Below are 20,578 nucleotides of genomic sequence, written 5' to 3'. Positions count from 1 at the left end.
AAAAAAACATAAATAGCTTATAACACAATTATATTTGTTATTTTTAAAAATATATATATTTTTTATTAAAAGTTAAATGGGGCAAGGCAAATATTTGGATTTTCCATTTTAACTTTTTTTTTTTAACTAAATTTTTTTAATTATATTAAAATAAATAAATTATTAAAATATTATAATTTTTTATAACTTAATTTATTAAAAAATATTTATTATTATTATTATATTATAAATACAAAAATAAAAATTAAATTAAATTTTATATATAATCGAAGTGATGAGACAAAACAATATCCAAACCCTCTTTAATTCCATCTCACGTTTAAAAAATAAATTTCAAACTCACCTACTTATTTAAATTTTAAATCAATACTTAGTATAAAAAAAATCTGTCTCATTGTAATCCTAAATCACCTAATGGATTTTATTTAAATATCATAAAAAAAATAAAAAGAATCAAGTGAATGAAAATATCACACTAAGAAAATCAAATAAAATCATTTCAATTTCAAAAGTAAAATTAGGTACCATTAAATAGAGTCAAACAATAACCTAGAAAATTAATCTTAATCACGGATCCCCTTAAGATTTGTTGAAAGTGGACTTTCCAACAAATAAAAAAAAGAGAAAAAAAATTAAATTAAGGTAGGGATTTCGTCAAGTCATGATCTTGGTCACATGACGTCCAGTGAAATGCAAATTTCAATTTGCTAAATTAAGTTTAACTGTAAACTACTAAAAAACTATGCTTTTTTAGAATCTTTGAACCGGTTTTTCTTCCCATCAAACCTGGCGTTCTCATCATTGACTTTCAATCATCGATTCACCACCGCGTTTGACAGCTTCAAAGCACGCGCCTTGGTCCGAGTGCCACGTCAAGGCATTGTTTTGGCGGGTGGAAGCGCAATCCAACGGACAGCGACGGGGTGATATGTGGGGTGGGCCCGGAGAATCACAATTCATCAAGGCTATCAAGCCCACGTGTCCTGTTTAAAAAAGTTAAAATAACGAGTCTGTTTGTTTTTTTACTTAATTTTAAATATAAATTTAATATTTAATAATATTAAATATTAAATTATTTATTTTTGTAGTATTTTATTTTTATTAAGTATTGAAAAGTAAAAAAAATCATTGTATTATTTTTTCTATTTAGAAAAAATCACATATTCTGACTTTTTCTATTTAGTAAAAAGTTTATAATAAGTCATGAAAAAGTAAAAAAATAAACAACCTAAATTGTAAAACTAAATGGATCTTAGCAAAAACCCAAAAAAATAAATACCACAAACTAGGCTCGGGTGGGTCCGAGTTTTTGAAAGTGAAAAGACAATCCAAGCATCATCGAGGTAAAAGAAGCTGGCGTCAAATACGGCAAGTGGGGGAATATGGTTTGACGCATAGAAGATTTATTTCCTTTCCATCTAGGTTGGTTTGGAATTTTGATATTTGATCTAATTAATCAACAAACTCATGACCTAATTTTGCTGATTGTTTGGTCACTGTGGATCTGTCCTCCATAGGATGATATGAACATAGGATGCGTCAATATTGTAAGCATCCATTTCCCTTTTGGTAGCTTTGGTAGAAAAATACCAGAGGAGCAATGACGTACCGAACAAACTAAAACATGTGACGAATGTTAGGATATGACTTTTGAAAAGCTAACACACATGTGACGAAACTTAGGATATAACTTTTGAAAAATCACGCTTTGGAAGAGATGATAAAAAGTTTGACGTTTGAACTCTAAAGAGAGAGGGTATATTGGGCATTTTTTTAAGTATAGGTTTGTCCTCGAAATATTTCCTACCGTTAAAGAAAATTTGTCGTCTAAAAATTTTAAATACATTCACCACCACTCGTTACATATCTTCCATTTAAAAAAAAAATAATTTTTACATGTAAAATAATTAACGGTAGATTGGAGAACGGTTTTCGAAAATAATTTTTTATTTTATAAAACAAAAAATCATAAAATGGAATAAAAAAATTTTAGTTTTTTATTTTTAAGAATATAAAATAAAATATTTTCATAAAACATTTTCAATTGTTTTAAAAATAAGTATACAACTAAAAATAAAATTTAAATATATATATATATATATATATATATATATATTTTTTAAAATAGTAAAAATATTTTAAATTTTTAAATAAATTTTTATTCTACAAAATATCCTCTATCAAAAAACAGTTTTTTAAAATTATTTTTAAAAATAATTACTTTAATTACACTTTTCTTCAACCTCACCTCACCCACCACTTAAAAAACACAACTATTTTGATGAAATTAGGGTTTGAGACTGGAGATTGAAAAAAAAAGGGTAATTTGGTCCTTTTATGAATAAATTTTAATTAAAAATTGGGTTTGAGGAGGAATCAGGTGGAATTCTATTTGATGTTGGTTTGTCGGTAAATATTTATAAAGTGGAGGACAAACATTGGACATGGATGTTGATTTGAAAGAATAGAGAGAGAGAGAGGGAAGACCAGGAGGCAGTAGCATAGATATATTCTATTTATACAAACTAAAAATCTTGTTCCCGGCACAGCAGGAGAGGAGAGAAAGGCCCACAGTTCCATTTAGATTGAAGAATGGGAGCCGTGAAGATCTGGGACGCCATGGAAGTTGCAGAGGAAGCTCGGGAGAACTGCTGCTCCGAAATTCACTCTTCCCATACGACCGTCGACACCTCCCTCTCTTTCCCCCAAATGACTCCTAAGATCATGTTTGTTTCTCTTCTTTCTCCCTTTTAAATTGTGATTTTTGGTTTGTTTTTGCCCTTTGATTGGTGCAGAAACGTAGGAAATGGAAAAGAGAGGGGTGAAGGATTGAGAAAATTTAAATCTTGAATCTTTCGTTGATAACTGGAAGAGCAAGCTGAGAATTTCAGTCGTGACTTCTCTTACAAACGAAGCTTCTGATCACCTTCGTTTCGTCTCTCTGTCTTCTTTTCATTTCATTACTTCTTCCTGTAGTTTTTTCTTTTTATTGTTGGTTGTAAAATGTAGAAGAAACGAAGCCAAAGGAGATTGAGATTGTGAATCTTATACGTTTCATTATTTGGGATCTGATGAAACTATGATCTCCGGTAAATTAAGAGTAATAGAACAACTTTTTGGTTCGATTGAAGTAAATTCTCTAGTTTGTCTTTGAAGTAAAACAGCAGGAAAGGATAAATTTGAATTTGCTCTATTTTTCTTGATTTTGTTGGCATTCTGTTTTGTTGCTGTTGGAAGGGAGGAAAAGAAAAGACGAGGAAAATTTGAAACTCTTGTTTCTTACTGCTTTGGTTTCCATGTAAATTAAGAAAAAGTAGTTGTAGAATTATAAGGTGTATTATTTGTTTCCTCAGAACCAAAAATCAGAAAAATGAGAGGCTTAAAATTTGTGTTCCTCTTTTTTCCAAATAGTTCTCTCCGAAATGAAACAGAGCATAGCTTTCTTGTTTTGTTCTTATGATGGCCGTTCTTTCTGAAGTTATTATTAAATTCATCTTGACAGAGAGCTGTGCAAGGATCTGTTCAAGAAATGGTCAAATTTGGACGATTCACAATTTTCTGTTGAGACCATATCGGGTGGCATTACAAATTTGTGTGAGTATTTGCTTTTTTGTACACCAGATTGGCTTTCTTTAACAGCTTCCTGAATCTATAATCTGAAAGATGGCTGCAAAAGTTTCTGTACGTTGGAATGAAAAAAATTAGGATCTTTTACCTATGGATGTTTTTCTTTTACCTTTCTCCTTTTTCTAATGTACCTATGGTCCTAGAGTCTTAGTCTAAGCAAAATTTTTCCATGCATATGTGCAGTGCTGAAGGTATCCGTTAAGGAGGAAAATGGAAATAGTACATGTATGACAGTTAGGCTGTATGGTCCTAACACCGAATATGTTATCAATCGTGAACGTGAATTGCAGGTGAGGCCCTAAGTTTTCTGTTGTTGATATGTAGTTTGCCAATGCTGCATTCATAGTATGCATGCTAACTGATTTTCTTGGTTATACAATTTTTTTTAACATTATTGTTTTTTTCCTATCTCTTATTTGAAAAGATATAATCTTGCATTTTTGTAATGGTTTCTTGCATTATGGGACACATTTTGTGTGTCAAATTGGATAGAATGGTTTCTACTACCAAAAAGAGAAAGGAAAATATGATGATGGTGTCAATTTATGTTGTTGCTATATGCAATGTATGATGTGTTTGTATGTGTGTTCACACAAAGAAAGAAAAACAAGCAAAAGACGAGTGCTCTACAAACAACAAAAAAGAAAGCCATTACTATTATTCTGGTATTAATTGAAATAATTAGAACTTAACTGATAAAAAAACCACTCCCCTGCAAGTGCTTCCTATTGGGCTTGACAATCCATGTTAGTCCTGAGAATTTACGTTCAATTTAGATGCACTTGTACTGTGTATGACTCAATTATTGTGGTAGCATATCTATGAATTTTTTATTTTTTTTATAAAACTGTATGATTAATCAGACAGAGCAGGAAGAATTGTTTACTACTATCAGCTACAGCAAAGAAATTTAACTATTGGCCTGAGTATAGTAAGTGCATGAAGTATGTTTGAGGTCATTGTTGAACACTCATGTAGAGCTGATTAACTAAGATGCAAATGATAAAGACAAAATTTCACTTGGTCAAGGATATCCAAGTGCTCTGTCATTTCCTAGAGAGATTCATCTAAGCCCTAAACTTTGGTTCTTCCCAATTCTAAAATCTTCCTTAAAACTGTATACCACATGAAAAGGTTTTGATTTGTCAAACAAAAATCTTTCAATGCAGTGTACCATCTTCCTGGAGAAATCAATGAACTCAACTTGGTTATGAACATACATAGTTATTGATGCCTGGGTATGCAAAATTTCGTCTGTTACTGTGATCTTCTTTGCATGGGATGGAGTTCATGAGGAGGAATTTCGGCACAGAATGGTCTGATGGATGGCAAGGAAAGCTGATTTGTTTCCAATTCATACAACTCCTAGCATTTCTTATAATCCATCTTCTGTTTGTTGAACTCCATGTAAGGGTTTTTAAACAAAGAGGTTCTGCTATTCTGTGAGGTTACAGTCATAATTGTTAGTTTAAAATTTTCATTTTTGGCCTCATAACTCCATAATTTTAAAATAAAGTAATTTGCCCCCTTATAAGTGTATGAACTTGACTCTATAGTTAGAAACTTGTGGAGTTTTGAACTGTTAACGCCCTCATGCTAAAGTTTTGGAAGTTAGGCATTATATCAGATATGAAAATATTTTCCATTATGTAGATCATATCTTGATGACCATTGTTGTCCTTGAAATTATAAAAATTGTGATAACTTTTGTTACCACTTGCATCCATCCAGGATATAATTTCTCTACTTTCATGAATGTGCTCTTGGCCCTAGGGAATCAGACAGTTTTGGTTAAAATATTTTATGTTACATGGAAAATTAAACAATACATACCATGTAGTGATTTTCTCTTAATGTGTATTTGAAGTTCCTTTCAAGTAGCATTGGCCACTTAAAGTTTTAAGGTTATTTCCATTCGTGTTCTTTTTTGTGTATAGTTGATATCCTTTTGGTCATATGCTCCACTTTGTAATTTCTTGCCATGCATTGTGTTTAGGCCATTGGGTACCTCTCAGCTGCTGGTTTTGGTGCGAAGCTGCTTGGAGTTTTTGGAAATGGCATGGTTCAATCTTTTATCAATGCACGGACACTAACTCCATCAGGTAAGCATTGTTGACATAACAAATGGAGTTATAGTAGTGATGGAATTTTTCTGAGAAGGAATTACTGGATATTATATTTATAGATGCATAAACCAGCTTTAAGTGCCTGTGATGATTTTTTTTGGCTTGCTCAATTTGATTTTTTAATGATTTTCTATTAAGTAATTCAATGAATCATTCTAGAATCACTTATTGATTGCTGGAATAGTTAATGGTCTACCATAGTGGTAGTTGGTCCATTGTGAGATTGACAACCATTTTCTGTTGCTGGCATCTTTTTTTGGGTTTATTTAGTGTGCTAGTGATTGTAGACCATCTCTCCGAACCAGCTTTGGCCTAACCTTTGATCTAATGTGAATCTGAAAGCACATGACCTCTCTGGACTGCCATAATAGTAAATCACCCCCTTTTAGGCGCTTTTAATATATTTTCTTTTTCGCCTATCCAAAAAAAAAAAGTTATATCACCCCCTTGTGAGTGTGCAGTCCAAGATTAGTTTCTTTGCGTGGGAGGCTACGTGGGGCAAAGGCTTAACCTTGGATATGGTCCAGAAAAGAGGACGGGCATTGGCAAATAGATGCTTCATGTGTCTTGAGAAAGAGGAGACCATAGGCCATCTTCTCCTTCATTGTTCAAAAACAAGGGTTTTATTTGGGGTGTCTTGGGTGTTGCCTTCTTCAGTTAGAGAGATTCTCCTAAGCTGACATGGTTCTTTTGTGGGCAAAAACACAAGAAGGTGTGGAGAATTGCTCCTCTTCACATTTTTTGGACGGTTTGAAAGACGAGAAATAGATTGACATTCAAGAATGATGTGTTGTCAATCCAGAGACTGAAATACTCTTTTGTTCTTTCTTTTTGGTTTGAGGCTAAGCTGTTTATAGTTGACTGCCCTCTAACTATAGTTAATTTTATTAATTGGTTGGGCTCTAATTAAGGTTGTTTTTTGGGCCATCTAGGTTCTTTTTGGCCTTATTGGAGGTGAGTGTATAGGTATTGTAACCTTGAGTCGCCTTTTTGGCATCTCTTTTTATATATGAAATTTTCAAAAAAAAAATAAAAATAAAAATAAAAATGAAAAAGCCACATATCTCTTGTCCAGTGCTTCCCATGCTTTTATGCTCCTTTTGCTCTTTGCCTCTCACATGCCTTTTGTGCTCCCCCTGACTTTCATCTCCTCACAAGGCACACTTCCCACACCTTTTCTGTTGCAGATTGTATTTAGAAAGCTTTTCTGATGGTTGATATTTGCCTTTCAATTTTTTTTTTCTCAGTGGAGCTCAAAAAAGTAATGAAGATTTTTAATAGGTTCTTCTCTGTCTGAAAAAGATTTTTCCTATGTAGGCATCATGAGAAAAATGTACACTGAAAACCTAGATAAGTTTGTTAAGAAAACTTGGAAAGTTTCAGTTTGAATTGAGGTTGCAAAATAGATGGTTAGAACCTGTAAGAAACTTGAAAAGTAGGAAAATATCAAAACAAGGAACTGCTGCCTGCACCTCTTGATTGGTGGAGGAGGGACTTTGATTGATCAGTAGGAACCAGCATTGACCATTTGAAGTGGAGTTCAATCAATTGAGATTGGATAATACAGCAGGATGGATTGGGCCACTTAGTATAGCCTGCTACAAAAAGTCCGGAGCCCGGTCGACTTATTATGAGCTGTAGAAACATTTAATTGATTCAATTTAAAAACTTGGAATTTCTCAAAATCATTTTCCAAAAAAGCAAGGAAAGTTTCCCTCAAATGCATGCTCATGAGAAGTTCAGTTCCTTCTCCTTGTCCAATGCAGCCGATGTGCTCTCTTTGAACATCTTCAGTTTTTATGGATTGGTTCAGAGACAGCAATGCCTTAGACTATGTTACAATTTGATTTTCATGACAATGGTGACATACAAAATTTTTTATTAACAAAACCTATCATTAATAATTAAAATGATCCAAGCATGACAAATTTCTGAACATGTTAATGTTTTCATTATGAAAATTAATTTTCAGAAAACTAGTCATTGCCACTACCAAACAATCCCATCACAAAGTCATACTTGTAAAGGTTTTGGTGGCTAACTGATATACAGTTTTATGTTTCCTTTTGATGGCACTTCTTGTGTATGAAAGATATCTATTTGAAAACATAAACTCAAGCATGAGGAAGATATTCACAAGTGGCCTCTATCGTTAGAAAAATTTGATTCTGCCTGAATCCATACCAGTGAGGGACTTTGACAATGCATGTTTTAGGTAAGGATTAGATTGTGTTTAAGAGAAACTATTGGTCCTTTTTGTAGCAGAAATGAAAATGTATTTTTGAAAGAATGTTCACAGATATAAATAGACCTCAGGTTCAGTCGATTTTAGTAAGTATTATATGATATATTCTTTACTGCAAATTATGCATTTAAGTTATATTATGTGCCTAGTCAGTGTACCTAATAGGTCCAGGATAAATGTTCTTAGGTCATAGTCATTGGTGTGAGTTTTATTTAATACTTGGGATACACTTTTTTACAGTAGAGATATAGTTCTAATAGTAAGTATTATGTGATATAGTCTTTTTTCTGAGCCAATTTCAGTCACAATTAAAGATGAGTTTGTTTATGAAAAGGGATCTAAACTAAACTATGAACTTAAACATAAGAAACTTTTTTTGACTAATGGAATTTAAGCTTTCTCATTATTGAATTCAAGAATATTTGTTGGAGACTAAAAAGAGGGTAATGAATCCTTTCTTAAGCATTCTACTTGAAATCTAAGGTGTGAACATCTTTTAGGTTGCCCCTGTAGAAATTTCTTGCTGTTGCCTTTCCTAGGGTACAGGAAGGTTTTACCTTAAGTCCACAAAGAATTTGATTTCTTATCTCTGCAGTGGTTGGAGTCTATCCCAGATGTTTGATCCTAAGAAGCTCCCTTTATGTCCTGTTTCCATTTTGATTATCGTATGTTTTTTTTCATTTGTATTTCATTGTATTTTTTTGTTCTCTGGTACCTCTCATGGCTACTGAAGTATTGCTTAGATAGAAACCAAAGACCATTCTCATTTCAAACAAGCATATGCATTGTCAACGCTCTTGATGAACTGCAACCTGTCTATTGGCTTGATTATATTCTTTTTATGTTCCTGACAGACATGAAAATGCCAAAGCTGGCTGCTGAAATTGCCAAGCAACTTCGTAAATTCCATCAAGTGGAAATTCCAGGTTCTAAAGAACCACAACTATGGATTGACATCTTCAAGTTCTTTGAGAAAGGTTCTTTCCTGATTAATTGACTAGCTTCACCTAGTTGTTGCTCATGTTTTTTATTTTCTATTTAATAAGATATATATGTGTGTGTGTGTGTGTGTAACTTTTCTCACATCTGAGCTTCCATGTTATGTTGCAGCATCCACCCTTAAATTTGATGATATTGAGAAGCAGAAGAAGTATAAGGAAATTTCATTTGAAGAGGTTCATAATGAAGTTGTTGAACTCAAGGTTTTCTCTCTTTCCAAATATGTATTTGCTTGTAATTTGCATTCTGTTGCTACATTTCATCTGTGACCTATCATATGCTGCAGAGCCTGTATATGTGTGCATGTGTTTACTTTTCTTGTTGGGTTCAGGCTGGGGGATAAGGTTTGATTTGGTTATATATTGATTCATTCATAAAATGCTATTCTTTTCAGAAGTTCAGCTTTTGCCTGGATTATCTCTTTTGTGGACTTGTATCAATTTGGTCTCTGTCACATCTTGGGACAAACTTTGCTCAATTAATGAGAAAATGATTTGTCCTAGGTGTCTTCAGTTATACTCAAAATAATATTTGTTAATTATTTGGAGCTACTACGTATTTTGCCCAAGTATCTTCCTATGAATATTTTTATGGTACTATTGGGTTTTATGTTATATTCATTTACTGAAGGTCTGAACACAATCTATCGCCTGTTATGAAAGGATTTTGTTTCTTCTCTTAGATGTTAGGTATGTCTATTTCAGTGATTGGAAGGTTTATAGGTGGAGGAAACAAATCCTACAAATATGCAAAAGTTCAAAACTCCACTTTAACTAGCTGAATGGCCTTGATTCAGACATCTTCCAATTTCCCATGTTGATGTCACTGCCAATTTGTAAATCTGAACAATTAATGATCTTATGGTAGAATGTGCGCTAGAAACATGCAGATGTGAGATTGTTATATCATGTGCTGTCTTTGAGATTCTACTGATCTGGATGGCTCACCTTAAGAATTACACTGAATTGTATCAAATAGGGATCAAACTAGACAAATTGCCTGTGCTATTCAGATGTGCTAGGACAAAAATACAATGCGTGTCCAAACTCAGACTTCAGATCCCATATCCTATTTTTGTCTTTGTTGCTTTTCTGGCATTGTTGAATAGTTTCACCATAGAATATTTTCTTGTGAGGTGTCATTTGGGGGCAAATTTAAAGTTTCGTCAACTTATTTACTTAGAAGCAACACAGAAAGGCTCAGAAAATTAATTTTGTGGTGGTGATAAAAAGAACTATACTTCTGTTGGCCTGGAAATTTTATGTTGTGAAATTAATCATATGCTGCTTTATGTTGAAAACTAATCTTATTTATGGAGAAAAATTTTGTGAATATGTAACAGGAGTTAACAGACTGCCTTAATTCCCCTGTGGTGTTTGCTCACAATGACTTACTTTCTGGGAACTTAATGCTCAATGATGATGAAGGTACACATGGCCACTGATTTCCTATACAACATAGTTTCTTCTTTTAGTTATTTTGGAAGAACTGGCATCTGTTCCAATATATGTAGTGTTCTCTTTTGATAATTATGCCATTTACATATTTGTTATGAGCAAACCTGTTTACCAAGGAAATCCAAGTGGGTTGCTATTGCCTGCTTGATAGATCCCTACATGGTAGAGCATGTTTTGAGGATGGATTTGACTAGGCATCACAAAAGGATGATGGATTTTGGCAACTGAGATATGGATAGCTCACTTGTTACTGCACCCTATCATACAACATGTACTCCAAAACGAACATTACATTTGTGATAATTGTCACAACCTATTCAAATGATGTCACAATCTGCTCACTTGATGTCACAAAAAAATAGGAGTATCCTCGCCACATGCTTAATAGGTTGTCCATATCAATTTCTTTTGGTCAGTTGATATTGTTTTTTAACCTTTTATTGACCTATTGTCTGTTGATGGAACATTCAGGGAAACTATATTTTATTGATTTTGAATATGGATCATACAGTTACAGAGGCTTTGACATTGGAAATCACTTCAATGAATATGCAGGCTATGACTGTGACTACAGCTTGTATGTTATCTTCCTTTTCTACATGCTCTTTCCTTCTTTTCTGTCACGGCAACGACTCAAATGGAATGAGTTATTTGTTGTTGAACATGTCTTTTGCAGATACCCAACTAAGAATGAACAATATCATTTCTTTAGGCATTATCTAGCGCCTGACAAACCAAATGAGGTATGTAAGAATGACATTCATTTCAGTTGCAGCTTCCTTCTGTAATGAGATTTTAAATTTGTCAATAAAAACTTCACATGCATGGCTTTTGCCTGAAATGAACAAGATATAAGTGCATAATCTTGACAAATAGTGGCCATTTCTTTGTTTACAAAGATAACAGTGATGCATGTGTATAACTCCTAAGAGTACGAAGAAATGGTTTACTTCTGGGAGGTTTTTGTAGGTTAAGGATAGTTTGAAACTATTCATTTGTAAGGGTTGCTGATGACTGGTTCTGAAAGTTGCCTATATTTTCTATTAGTGATAATGACCAAATACAAAGGCCTGATTTCACATTTTAGATCTATTCTATTTTTTCTACACAACTTGAATTTCAAAAGTTAATTTAATTGGATTTTGTTGTTTGACTTTGAATTTTATTTTAATCCCTCCACAACATGCTCTGTCTGCTCAGTCATAAGAAGGCAGTAAAACTTAGGAACTTTCCTATTATATCCTTATGTTCCATGGTTTAGGCTTATGCATCTTACTGAAAACCACACTATTAGAATTGAACTGATGATCAGGAAGTAATTTATTCCATTTATCGGGTCTCACCAACTTCAATGCTTGTATTACATTTCCACTTAAGTTTTTATTTTTGTTCTTTCCTCACCATGCTTAACACCTCCATTGTAGAAAGCTTATATGTTGCTATATGTATATTTTAATTTCAAGAGCTGAGCCATCTCTTTTTATCAACAGGTATCTGACAAAGATCTCGAAACCCTCTATGTTGAGGCAAATACTTTCATGTTAGCTTCACACTTGTATTGGGCTTTGTGGGCATTAATCCAGGTATCTCTATCCGACTAGATTTTGTGTTCAAGCCCAAGGATGATTCTAACAACTATTGTTAACTTTTTACTTGATTCTATCAATTTATAGGCAAAGATGTCACCGATAGATTTTGATTATCTTGGTTATTACTTCCTGAGATATGAAGAGTATACAAAGCAGAAAGAGAAATGCCTCTCATTGGCACGGTCTTACCTTTCAGCATCCAGGGATGAGTAAATGTTGAGGACATTATCAAGTGGCCTTTGTATGACATGAATTTGTAGCACAAGCTCTCTGAGCTTCTACTTTGATATTCTTGTAAAAATATTCTTTTGTAGCAACTTCCCGAACAAAGAAACTTGAAATTGAATTATTAAAAAATATCATTTATTTCAGTTTCATGCCTGCTGTTGTGTACTTGGTGCATGGATTGATTGATTGATTATTAATGTGATATAAACTTTGATACTGGGCAAAAACACAGAGCTGAAGCAAGAAAACATGAAGTAAATAGATGGACTGTGCGGAATTCCAACGCATATATCATGTAAAGAAGAATGAGACTCAATTTCAATTGACACCGATTGGATGGTGAAATATATATAGAAGGAAAAGCAGTCACATCCTCGGGGAACTTGATTGATGAAAATGACAGCAAATATATGAGTGCACAAAACCTGAAAAATTGGATGACATGATCTTCCATTTTCAGAACATGTAATGTAACGACTGTGTATCATATAAATATTTGTAACACTAACGTCTACACCACCCAAGCAAAATAAATATTCTCACTGACCCAGCACCTGCTGTGGCACATGATATAATGATTGTTTAACTTCAACTTATACACCCTACAACAATGGACTCATGTGCATCAATTGCAGCTGTCAAACTGGGAATTTTCTGGCCTTTACATGCACGCCACTGTCAATCAGATCAAAAGTTCAAGAGAGAGGAGTGAGAAACCTCAGAGCCATTCTTCCTTTCCTTTCCTTTCCTTTCCGCTACAAATATAGTTTTACAGTGTTTAGGCTTGAAGAACCTGGCAGTGAACGATGTGACTTTTAAGGCGGTTCCTGCCAGCAAGGCTGGACCAAAGATTTGTGACCAGTGTCTTGAATTGCCCTCTTCCTGCAATGGTTTCCCATAAATGTTCAGCGGTTGGCCCCGTCATATCTTCAGATTTAGAGACATTAACCAAGGAAATACTCATATTGTTCCTGATGATGCACAATTTTCCGTGAAGCGGCACCAGCGCAGCTGCCTCCAGAGCCTGGGAATTCCCCAAGTGCATCTTACTGTCAATATGTTTGCTCCAGGAATCACTCACTTCATCATAAACCCTAAGTTTGCAGCCATCCTTGCAATCCAAGGCATAAAGCTGCCCATTTAAGGAAGCACTCGGATTTCTCCACCCTGCAACCATTCCATCATAAACCGGGTACCAGCTGTCAGTTTCTGGTTGATAAACCTCACTTAAAACCTGCCGGTGAGACCCAAGCCCCTTCAAGAACCACTTGCCCTCATAAACGACCCCAATGAACGGCACCATTGCTGTGCTCATATCTGAAATAAAGGACCACCTGTTCCTGTTGGGATCATAAACTTCAGCTGATCTCAAGGATCGGTGCATCCCCTCATTCTCGCCACCTGCTACATACAAGCAATTGTTTATGACACACGAACCAAAGAAATGTCGTCGCCTAAGCATGTCTGGGGCTCGGTGCCATTTGTTAGTCCGAGCACTATAAAAAATGACTCGTCTCATTGATCCCTTAAGGGGATCTTTGCCACCAAACAAGTAGAGGTGACAGCCACTGAGAACAGCACAACCAAACCCTAGGGCCTCCGAATATTCTTTAGGGACAGGAGGGAGGGGCTGCCAAAGCTGGTATATGGGGTCAAAGGCATGCCATGAGATTTTCCCTTCTCTGTCTCTCTTTATGACATATATCCATTCTTCAGCAATTCCAAGGTTCTTTCGGAGTGAGTAATAGAAGTTACCAACCAAAAGGCGGTACCATCTTTTGCATACTAGGCGGAGCTTACGGTGCTCAATTCTTGGGACACGGATTAAGCAAGCAATAGCAAGATCATCAGGTAGCCCTGGAAGTAGAGGGGATTGGCTCCGGCTCCGGTCACCACGTGATGGCTTGTGCCTGGTTGGATGAATGGAAGGTTTGATGTCTGGCTGAAGACATAGCTTTGTCCCAGGGACAAATTTTTTTGCTCCAGCAACAGTTTTAAGGCCAGCATCAACTCTACACAAACAAGCTGTTGTATCAACCTACAAAACCAGTGATACTGATTAATATTGACATTTCAAGTCACTTTTTCTCTGTAATAATAGTAACTCGAGATGATATGTTTTGTGAGTTTCAACAGTAAAGATAGCGCTCTATATATTAGATGTAGACACACCAATTACAACTTTCTGTCTTCTGATAACAAGACACAACCCTACCATGCAAGTAATCTTCTAGTTGATCTGGTCTTCTAAGCAAGTTTTCCAGGTGATATCTTCATTTATTTTATTTTTTTAATTTCCAAACAACTAGTAGATGATCTTAAGAAAGCAGGCTCTATATTCACCTTGCCCTCCTGGCACAGATGTTCTTTCTTATGTGACTAATTAATTTATTTAATAGATCAAAAGGCTGAATGGGAAATTGTGGGTTGATCACATGGCAGTATGGTAATTTGTTTAAACCAGTAACTTATGGGGAATCAGATTCTTAGGCCATTGGGCCTTTTTCTAGGCAATGCTTAAAAGATATATGCCTACAAGCTTAACAACAACCTGAAAGTAAGAGGAACACATAATATGCATATCTTCTTCCATCAAGGCCTCCACTTATTTCATGCCAACCCAAATATCATCAACTATAGAGCTGAGACTCAGAGAAATTTATTTCCCATTTTTAAGATAACAACTGGCCTATCAACCTTGAACCATCTTCCCAACCATGAAAGCCAGAAGACCAGGAAAAAGAAGGGAGATGAATTTATGAGAAATATCATATTCCCACAATAATTGCATTGACTTCTTCAAGTAGGATCCTTGTCTCCAGTTGTCATGGCCCAATAGTCATACAGGTCTCTGTGACTAATGTTCTAGATGCCATTTCCCACACGCTGTTCTCTATTAAAATTAGCATTTCACAAGGGACATGCAGAAAAGAGAAGAAAATGAAATTATTTCTGTGTTTAACATAATATTTGGAACTAGTCAATTATGTTATTCTTTAATATTTATGAGATCCCTTTTCGGATTTCAAAATAACATCATTTTACATCCCTAAATACAATTTTCAATGATCACAGATTTCACTTTTCCTTGTAAAAATTCATTTAGTGTTTTTGAACACAATTTTAAGGGATGGCTTCAAAAGATATTGAGAACAGAAGGACAGTTTCGTTTCCAATGGGATGTCCAGATTCCATAGAAAATGCCCCCCATCCAACTCCATCCTTTTAAAAACTTCATTTTGGTTTTTGCATTACTCCATTGTAAAGTATGACACTGAGCCTTCAGAGAAAAAGGGAAAGAGGGAAGGAAAGAAGAAAGTAAAAACAAAAGAATAAATTTGTTCACTGGGTCTCTAGATTCCCAGAAGGGTTCAAGCATTGTAGTTGTGATAATTTCTAAATACATAGAACTCATCTATCACAATCTGCTATTGAAGTCTTAGGAAAGGAGAAAATAGACTCAAAAAAGAGTTGCAGGGCGAAATTGTGAGGCAAACAACAAAAACAAAAGAAAACCCACAACAATGTCATTTTTGTTCATTTTAAAAGATTTGCCACAGAACCCAAAAAGAGATGCAGCATGGTTCTCCAGGTTCAAGCAGGATAATCTCAAAGCTGATCATCTCCTTTTTCTTTTCCTCAAAAGGAGATCACAATAAATAATCCTGAGTCGAGGGGCTTTACAGCATCGGAAGTGTTGTCTAATAAATCATTATAATCTCACTTCTGAAGACATTTGAGGGGAAAGTATAGCTGCAACCAGTGATTCCTAGAGCAACTTGAGTAAGATAAAATTGAGAAGAAAAAAAATCACAATTTTGCAAATAATTCAACAATTAAAAAATAAATGAACATTTTCTGACCTAGAAAACACTACCATTCCTAGCAAATACATTCCATCATTGAAAAAGGAAAAGATGGTATAAACCAAGGCAGAAGAGATTGTATAAAGACTAAAGACAGAACAACAATTTACCAGAGGAGGTTGAATGACTCTGTCCATTTTCTTCATTCAAGGAGTGTCCAGTGCCAAATTCATCACCAGCCTGCCTCCACAATCACGACCCTCTCTCAATCTTCGCTCACAATCTCACCATCTTCCAAAACCCACCTCAAACAACTCCGGAATAAACTCAAAACCAACCTAAAAACCAGAGTCTACTCCAGAGGCAAAGGAACCATACGCCGAATACAAAGAGCGATTACGACAGAAACCCAACATTACCATAACTTTGTCTCTGAAACCCATATCCGAAACAAACAGCCCATATGCAAAAACCTCAGAGAATCACCGGCCATGGTTTCAAAAGAGAGAAATCAGAAGATAAAAAAAGGGAAATCCTATCTTCGGATTAAACCTAAGACCCAAATGCTAGACAGTGAAGAAATGGGGGAAAGAAAGCACTGAAGAAGGAGATAGAGACCCCTCTCACCATTGATCTTCAGTGGAGTATAGGGCCCATCACCTCAACGGCACAACCTACCAAGCACAAGAGTGTGTTGAAGAAGAGAGAGAGAGAGAGGCAAAAGCAAACCTAAACCATTAAAGGAGGAGAGAAAGATGGGTTTTTGCATGATGACATTATGGTGGTTGTTTGTTGGAATAAATTGAACACCAAATCACACTCAGATTGGAAGATAGCTCTTGTTGGGTACTTGGTTTTAGATAGAGAGAAACAAATAAATAAAGCTTTCTAAAGGAAGACTGTGTGAGAGGGAAGAAAAATGGAAGGCGGAACAATGGAGTCAAGAATCAAAATAAAAAGGAAAACCATAAAAAAAGAAAAAAATTACATAAAAGAAAAAGAAAAAAACAGATGAAACGGTCCCCACCACCTCAACCACACCGAATGCTCTTAATAACAAAGATTTTATAAGAAGAGTTGACCCACCACATCAGACTTGCCCACTCCACAAAGGGTATTTTGGTGATTATGAAATTTGGACCCACCATTTTGTATTCGTGATGATGATGATGATGATGATGATGATGATGATGATGATCAGAAATGGGACATGGGGCATGGGTGGATGCCCAATGGATCTTCTTACTTATTAGTGAAATAAATAATGATAATAATAAAGATGGATGAATTTGATTGAATTATGATAAGTTGTTGATATCCGCACCCATCACATCCATGCTTCTTTCCTTTTTTGTTGTGGGTTGGGGCCTCATTCATCGAATTTGGTTTCAGGCCTTCACCCATGTCTCTGGATTGCCACCCTCTGTTGATCTGGTTGACTTTCCTCAGATTTCTGCTTTTGACTTCATATGTGCCGTCTCTACCCTCTCTCCTTTTCTCTGAGAATGTACAAAGAGATTTTACAATAAATAGTTTATTTTTAAAATATTTGTATTTTTTTTCCTTCTTCACTACATCGATTACAAACAAGAGCTAAGTGAGGTCTAAGAAATACTTATTTTTAAAATATTTTTGTTAAGAATAGTAAAATTATGCCAAGCATTTTAGTTATTTTTATGTAATTTTTTCAAAAGATTTATAATTTTAAAAAGAGTTTAATTTGGAGAAGTAAAAAATATCATTTTTTTTTTGGATTTTGGGCTTACCCAAGAAGTTATTTCATGTTTATTGATTATTTTTATTATATTAATATTATATTTTGAAAAGATGGTTTTGACTTTAGCCCAACTTCTTATTAAAGCCAAAGAGAAAACTTAACCTAAATTTTTTTTTAAGGTGTTTAATGCAAAATGTTCTTTTAAGAAAATTGATCAAATAAGTATAAAAGTCTTAGAGAACTTAATTAAGAAGAGCTTTTGGGTGACCATTTTTACTCATGAGTTTTTTCCCCAAAAAATAAAAATAAAAAATAAAAAATAAAAACAAGTATCTTCCTACTAGCTATAACCTCTGGGGGAGGTTATGCCTAATGAGAGAATTTTCTCTACCTATGGCAAGGGAATGTGGGTTAAGTAACTTAGTGGGTAAGAACCAAAAGAATGGATTTAGGTAATGAGTGCACTCAAGAATTGAGTGTGAGGCTCAAATGGATGGGAAAACTTATGAGAAATCCAACTTTAGATTAGCCTCTTAAATGGGTTATTCCTTCCTTCCAATGGGCAAAGGAATTGATGGGGAATTTGAAGAAATCAATGATCATTTTTTAACCTCTATTTAGCAAAACAACCTGGAATATACCATTGATGTTGTTGTGTTATGTAGTAGACTGGAAGTTTAGAATTTTAGAAAATCATTGACAAACTTATCATTTTTCCTTCCATAAAATGTATGGGATTTCAACAAATGATCACATATTCACATCTATGCAAGACCCAATATGCCTCGCTGGAGATGTTTGAACTTGCTTTCCAATTTCCACAAAGAATGGATCCTATGCATCTATGCATGACTTTCAACACCCAAATTCATCTCGGTACTGATATATCCGATTACAGATATTTTCACCCTTGATAATAGTTTAGAATTCTTAAAAATCATTGACAAACTTATCATTTTTCCTTCCATAAAATGTGTGGGATTTCAACAAATGATCACATCTATGAAAGACCCATGTAATCGTGTATACCAACCAATATGCCTTCCTGGGGATATTTGAAGTTGCTTTCCAGTTTCCACAATGAATGGGTCCTAAGCATGACTTTCAACACCCAAAATCATCTCCATTTGGGAGAGTCCCAATCATGACAAAAGTTTCTTGGCTAGTCGAAAGTCTTTCAAGTCATCAGGATAACTAAATCAGGCTTGTTCTTTTCTTTCTTTCTTTTGCCCCCCTTTTTTTTTCTCATCAGTATTCCGAATGGGCTAATCATTACGCTGCTGCTACAAATGCAATCCTGCAGTTTTATGGGGGCTTGCCAGCAAACCCATCAAAGCCTCAGCATCTGTGAATTGATTGATGTTTGTATAATGCACCACTGGGATGTTGATTTCGATGGGAACTGACTTATGAAATTATCAATCAAAAGAATAGGCTCACGTAAGGCCATGTGAATACTTGAAAAACAAGGGTTCAATCTTTTATCGCTTTCTACAAAAGTCATCAATCTTTCACTTTCAGTCAATCCCCTGTCCGGCAAATGAGAGGTTTGTTATGAGCCAGAAGTTAGTTTGAATGGGAAGATCAAGCAGCCATAGATCACAATCTCATTGTACTGCGTTCTGTTCAAGAATTGATGGCACCTTTTCTTGGCGCCTCAATTTATCAAACGCTTGGTGTGCACCACAATTTAAATTCCTGGGGAAAAAAAAAAAGAAAAGAAAAAGAATAAAAAATCACAAAGCATTGAGAGCATTATGGCTTGTGAAATCATGCTACTTTTCCTTTTTGAGGGAGATGTTGAAAGATGTCCTTCTCAACTTGGGGGACAATCCATGGTTGTGGTCTTTGTGGGTATTAAGAAAGTCATTGCAGTGGGGTTCACATTTAACTTTCCCAGACTTGTACACAAAGTTGATCCACAGATTACCCATGCTTTGGCTTCACATACCCCATCTTTGGCAACGACAAAGGGCATGGCCATTGCATTGAAAACAGCATATCCATAAGCAACAAACCCTTGTAAACAAACAACTATTCAAATTGCAGCTCACATTTGCTTCATTAGGCAAATAGATAAATAAAAAATCATCTGTGTTTCACATATCAGTAGTATCAGCCAATCAATAAAAAATTGATGTCTGATTTTACAAATCATAATTCATATTAGATTGTCTTTTGTGCTCATCTTTTATTTCATTCCTGAGTGAGACAAAGTGCAAAGAGACACTTCAAAAATGGAGTTGATAGAGTGGCCATTCAAGACTGATTGTTTAATGCTTTATTCCTACCCTAATGACCCCAATGTCACCATGTGACTGGCGGTACATAATCTCAGCAACATGGCAACAGCTGTATCAATACTAGCATATGCCTAAAATATTGGGGCTTGCCTTTGCTGGCACATTCATGGTGGTCCAAAATGGTCATCACCAACAAAATGCCAATACCCAATAGTTTTATCTTCGAAAAGAAGGGGAAAAAGTAATGCTTTCAATCCTAAACAAAATACTTTGATGTCAGGAATAACAACTATCAACCAAGGATTACCAACTGATTTGGATTTGGTTTAGTCCAATAATTTTTTAGTGAAAAGACTATCATCAGTCAGTACCCAAAATGGATTGTTTAGAATTTGGTTGTTCATCATATTCTAACTGGGTCAGAATAAAGTTGCCGGTTTCTAACTTGTTTAAGATCAAGCCAGCTAAAACCCCAAAATTCAACAATAATCATCATATTGTGAATTATACTTACTCACCAAGGGAAAACTTGAAAATGATA

At 34.9% G+C, this 20,578-nt stretch overlaps 2 protein-coding genes across 3 annotated transcripts; one reads left to right on the top strand and one right to left on the bottom strand.

Moving 5' to 3' along the window:
• The first annotated feature begins 2,260 nt into the window (after positions 1 to 2,260).
• On the top strand, positions 2,261 to 12,420 carry LOC100256116 (probable ethanolamine kinase). 2 transcript variants are annotated; one of them, XM_002285063.4, is made up of 11 exons: positions 2,261 to 2,726; positions 3,503 to 3,594; positions 3,811 to 3,917; positions 5,624 to 5,729; positions 8,853 to 8,975; positions 9,109 to 9,200; positions 10,340 to 10,424; positions 10,926 to 11,031; positions 11,131 to 11,197; positions 11,945 to 12,037; positions 12,128 to 12,420. In XM_002285063.4, the coding sequence occupies exons 1-11, from the start codon at positions 2,593 to 2,595 to the stop codon at positions 12,254 to 12,256; spliced, it is 1,134 nt and encodes a 377-aa protein (XP_002285099.1). In that variant the 5' UTR covers positions 2,261 to 2,592; the 3' UTR covers positions 12,257 to 12,420. The 2 variants fall into 2 exon arrangements, with proteins under 2 accessions (XP_002285099.1, XP_059596743.1); XM_059740760.1 differs by lacking the exons at positions 2,261 to 2,726; positions 3,503 to 3,594 and adding an exon at positions 4,797 to 5,034.
• A 317-nt stretch (positions 12,421 to 12,737) lies between these two features.
• On the bottom strand, positions 12,738 to 17,141 carry LOC100243988 (F-box/kelch-repeat protein At1g55270). The gene is made up of 2 exons (XM_010658112.3): positions 16,248 to 17,141; positions 12,738 to 14,309 (listed from the first exon to the last, which is right to left on the bottom strand). Exons 1-2 carry the CDS (start codon positions 16,281 to 16,283, stop codon positions 13,050 to 13,052), a joined length of 1,296 nt encoding a protein of 431 aa, XP_010656414.1. The 5' UTR covers positions 16,284 to 17,141; the 3' UTR covers positions 12,738 to 13,049.
• Between the last annotated feature and the right edge of the window lie 3,437 nt (positions 17,142 to 20,578).

This window comes from Vitis vinifera, chromosome 11 (assembly GCF_030704535.1).
Source record: "Vitis vinifera cultivar Pinot Noir 40024 chromosome 11, ASM3070453v1".
NCBI classification, from domain to species: Eukaryota; Viridiplantae; Streptophyta; class Magnoliopsida; order Vitales; family Vitaceae; genus Vitis; species Vitis vinifera.
This window is presented reverse-complemented; position numbering and strand designations above follow the sequence as displayed.